Source organism: Phoxinus phoxinus (genome assembly GCF_949152265.1).
Source record: "Phoxinus phoxinus genome assembly, chromosome: 20".
Taxonomy (NCBI): Eukaryota; Metazoa; Chordata; class Actinopteri; order Cypriniformes; family Leuciscidae; genus Phoxinus; species Phoxinus phoxinus.
The window spans coordinates 31,294,741-31,299,740 of record NC_136895.1 but is presented as its reverse complement, the minus strand read 5'-3'; the positions used below and the strand labels follow the sequence as shown (position 1 = coordinate 31,299,740).

The 5,000-nt window shown below is 34.7% G+C and overlaps 1 protein-coding gene across 8 annotated transcripts in view; it reads right to left on the bottom strand.

Annotated features, from left to right (window-relative positions):
* The window catches only part of ampd2a (adenosine monophosphate deaminase 2a), a 41,803-nt gene that overhangs the window by 10,940 nt on the left and 25,863 nt on the right, over positions 1-5,000 (bottom strand). For all 8 annotated transcript variants that reach the window (XM_079593188.1, XM_079593189.1, XM_079593186.1 and 5 more), the window contains 3 exons: positions 3,889-3,978; positions 3,686-3,815; positions 2,246-2,440 (listed from right to left, as the gene is read on the bottom strand). In XM_079593188.1, coding sequence (XP_079449314.1) covers positions 2,246-2,440; positions 3,686-3,815; positions 3,889-3,978 — 415 coding nt within the window. The remainder of the gene's footprint in view (positions 1-2,245; positions 2,441-3,685; positions 3,816-3,888; positions 3,979-5,000) is intronic.

Below are 5,000 nucleotides of genomic sequence, written 5' to 3'. Positions count from 1 at the left end.
GTATAATTTTCGGGACAATTAGGGCCGGATTCGGGATTCGGGACAACAGCTCAGATTTCGGGACTGTCCCGAATTTTTCGGGACATCTGGTCACCCTAGACAAAGCAGAAGTGAGTGAGTTATTGAATCGTTCACTCAAACGATTCGTTCAAAACGGCTGATTCATTCAGGGACAAAGCAGAAGTGAGAGAGTCATTGAATCATTCACTCAAACGATTCGTTCAAAACGGCTGATTCATTCAAGGACAAAGCAGAAGTGAGTGAGTGAACCATTGAGTCATTCACTCAAACGATTCGTTCAAAACGGCTGATTCATTCAAGGACAAAGCAGAAGTGAGTGAGTCATTGAATCATTCACTCAAACGATTCGTTCAAAACGGCTGATTCATTCAAGGACAAAGCAGAAGTGAGTGAGTCATTGAATCATTCACTCAAACGATTCGTTCAAAACGGCTGATTCATTCAAGGACAAAGCAGAAGTGAGTGAGTGAACCATTGAGTCATTCACTCAAACGATTCGTTCAAAACGGCGGATTCATTCAGTGACAAAGCAGAAGTGAGTGAGTGAACCATTGAGTCATTCATTAGAACGATTCATTGTTGGCAAAATAGAGGAACAGACAATATTGTGTTTAAAATGTAGATCAACTAATAGCATAATAAATTACCGTGGTTACACTTTATTTTCAGGTGTCGTTGTTACAGTGTAATTATATATTAAGTACTGAGTAATATTAAGCAACTACATGTACTCACTATAGGGTTAGGGTAGGATTAGGGTGAGTCGCATGTAGTTATGCATAATTTACTGTTATTACTACGGTAAGTACATGTAACATATGTAACAAGGACACTGTAAAATAAAGTGTTGCCTTTATCGTTTATTGAATTGTTGTCCAAAATCAATATCACAATTTGCAAAAGTGCTGATATTGGGGAAACCGGCTCGTGTGATAGCTTATAAATATTAAAGGTACAATATGTAAGAATTTTGTAATAAAATATCCCAAAATCACGTGCACAGTGTGATATATTTCCTGCAGTTGTGTTCTTACAATATCACAAAAGTCTCCAAAGATTTATTTCAGAGAAACTCCAATTTTAAATAATGTCTCGTCCCGGAAAAAAATGCCGCCTGTCCATGACGCAATATCCGCGATATCCTCGGTTTCCGCTCGTACTGACGTAACCATGGCGACAGACGTCGCAACTACATAGCGGAACGCTGTTCTTATTTCGTTCAAACATTATAGACCCTAGCAAGCAGACTTTGGGACAAAAGGAGAACTAAAATGAGGCTCAATATCAGTGTGGCGTTTTGGAGATGCCGAGAGCTAGCGTCCGCGACTAACTTGGACTCGACAGAGCTTTACGAGTCACGACTTGACAGCGACACCGCTCTTGCACACTCTTTATTAGACAGGAAAGCAAATGTACATAAAACCAATCAGTGTTATATAGCTCAACATGATGAAATGTTAGAATATGATCAGTATATTATTCTAATGTTGATCTAGCGTACTGCTAGTTTCATATAGTAAACGAACTAACTCATAGAATAACATTATAACTCAACACGTTTAGTGTGATAGTGTAACGTTAGAGCGAGTGACAGCGCTGCGTTACCTCACAAGTTTAATTCGTCTAATAAACTGTCCTGTGCGAGTATAATTCAGCAGTTGCGGGTAGTTGGGTAGAATTAATCCTTTTTCCTTTATATCCGCGGGACGCGCGTGTGATATCTGTCTATTATTAGCACTCGCGACCTTCATACCACTGTAATGTTAAAACATTAATGTTTTCACTCATCCATTATCATTATTAGATCATCCGCTCGACAGCAAGTCCCAGCATTCAGCTCGTCACTGCGTCATCAACCTACGCCTGTGTTACTGTGAGAGGCTAGCGGCCCCTAGCGGCGGAAAAAAAATACATATTGTATCTTTAAAAGCAAGAACTTAACACTATATATTGGTTTTTGGAAGCATTTTTATACATTTTGATGCTGTTTTTCCCTGTTTCAAGTGAATAGCAAAGGGAACGAGGGAACGCAAACGGGTTTCACAACTACCTTCACATTTTGACAGCAACTTGTTCCCAAAGACTATCTGATGCGTTTTATAATCTGCAGTTTCTCATCCAAAATTCACGTTTCACAATAAACATTATTTCAAAGCAGGTTCACAGAAAATGTCCACAGTACAGTTAACTGTACATGTTAGCTGAACATGTGTGCATGTCTTACCGCGTGCATGTCGAGTGTGTCGACGCTGAGGTCGTAGGCCGTCAGGTTCATGTTCTCGAACACCTCCATCAGAGTCTGTCCGCGGCCGCTCTCCACGCGCACGATCTCGTCCGGGTATTTCTTCATCGCGCGCTTGATGAAGCGCAGGAGGTGCTTCTGGTTCATGCAGGACGAGGCGTGGATGTGTGTGTCCACCTGACAGTCACCACAACAACCGTTTCTTCTGGCACTACGGGACTCTACACACACCTTACTTTACATCCAACGACTGCAGCAGATCTAGTTATTATATGATCGTTTTATATTCTGCATTGATTTTCTCATCCAAAATTCTCAATTTAAGAAACGTTTTCCTTTAAATCATGAGTTGTATTGTGAATTGATCTGGCTTAAACAATATAAAAATCAATAGAATATATATATATATATATGATATTTTTATATTACATTTCTATAATAATATATTTATATTTTTTTCTATTTTTTTTCTATAATAATATATTTATAATTATATTATAGAATTTAAATTTATTATACAGTAAAACTATTTTCATTCTGATTATTATTCCTATATTAGTAACTTAATTTGTATTAATTATCTTATATTCTAATATATATATATTTTAAATATTCTAATAACGTGCATTATTTGATATATTATATAATTTTCTAAGATAAATATATTTTATATAATATCAATCAATATCAACAATTTCAATATATCTTATTTGAGTTTTGAATTTTTTTATATTACTAATTAAATTTGATAATAATTATCATTACATTCAATATTCTATTTTAATATTCAAAATTGTACATTAATATAGTTAATTATTTCAGAAAAGATGAGAAATCATACATAATACATATTATTATAATATTAAATATTAAATTAATGTATACAAAATATTTAACTACATTTAAATACAATTGAAAAAGAACATATACAGTATATAGTTATTTATATATTCCTTTCGAAATGTTGATTTATTAAAAATTCTTACATTTAATATTCTATATATTTTAATATTCTAATATTTCACATTATTATAGTTATTTTTTATATATAATTAAATATATGTGTACTTTATATAATTTATATTTGTTATAAATATTTATTTAAACGTTTTATTTTTATATTTAATTATAATATTAGTAATTTAATTATTCATAATTGTATTACCTTGGATATAAAAATCTTATATTCCAATATTCTCCATTGATATTGTATTTTCTTATTTTAATTTGCTTATTGATGTACATATTGATTATGATGATTAAAGATGTAAATTCTATAATCTATTCATCCACATGTTTATAATCTAGTTGATTTAATGATTTATTTCCGTTCTACTTCTTTAAAGTTAGACTGGAATGTGTGTTCTGTGTTCTGATTGGCTCTTGCACTCAGACGGTTATGATTGGCATGTTGTGTGTGACCTTGCGTATGTTGTAGAAGTCTCGGTGTGGGACTTGCTTCTGCGAGGCGAGCTCCTTCATCTCGTTCAGGAGAACGTGCATCTGAAACTTGGAGCTCAGATACTGTAACCGCCGGTAACAGAACGACTTCCTGTGGACACACGGCACGTCAGACACGCGCACGTACAGCGAGCCCAGTGCATGCTGGGTAATCCGTCACTCACACGGGGCCGTTGATGATGAGCGACATCATGACGTTCATATCGGCGATGTATTCCTGCAGGTCTGGATACGGCAGGTCCAGTTCTGTGCTCCTACACACACACACACACACACACGCACGCACACACACACACACACACACACACACACACACACACACACACACACACACACACACACACACTCTGACGGATCAGTTTAAATACTAAACACTGAACTTAAAATACACTTATTTACATCGTTTGAAGATTATTTCTTCAAAAACAGCATTATTGTGTGGACAGCACCATTTCTTTAGTAATTCCTAATATTATCCCAATTTAATATAATATTTAAATATATATATATATAGTTTTAGTTCTAGTAATTTAACTTCTTCAACGTAAACTAAATGAAAATGAGAATTTATTTTATTTCAAGTAATGAAAATAGTTTTAGTTAACAATAATAACAGATTGTACTTTGCTTAATTAATCTTTGAATTGAAATACTGCATCCTGACTAGAAATCCCAGAATGCACCTTATTGTGCGGCTCTTTTATTATTTACTTTTTTTATTAATTTACTATTAAAGTAAAACTACAATATTTATTCAAATAAACTAGTGCTATCAGTCTATAAAAACACACTAATGAATGGCGCCTAACATTAAAATATGTAATATATTTGTATAATGTAATACATCATTTTTTTACATCGAATCTCCAAATGAATGTAGAAACAACATAAAGATATTATATCTTAAAAATGTGCTTCATGGAATCCTCTTACTAAGCATCACTGAAAGTAATAATGACCTGATGTCTCTATTAAATGGAATTTTCCTCATTTCTGAGGATGAAATAAGTCATTATTTAACCCGATAATGTTGTTGTTTATTAGAGTATTGAGTTGTTTGCTTCTATGCTAAATTTAGCTCAGTAGAGGCTTCCGCACCGGAGGAACCTTCTCATCGCTCCTAGCACTATTGGCGGACGCTCCCGGATGTCGGCGTGTTCGCACCGCAGGAACTAGGAACGATTTTAGTTCCAGGAACTCCTTTCGAGGAACTACTTTACTCCTCCTCCAGAGTTGGCCTAAACCAGCGCTATAGGAACTACAGTGACGGTAGTGT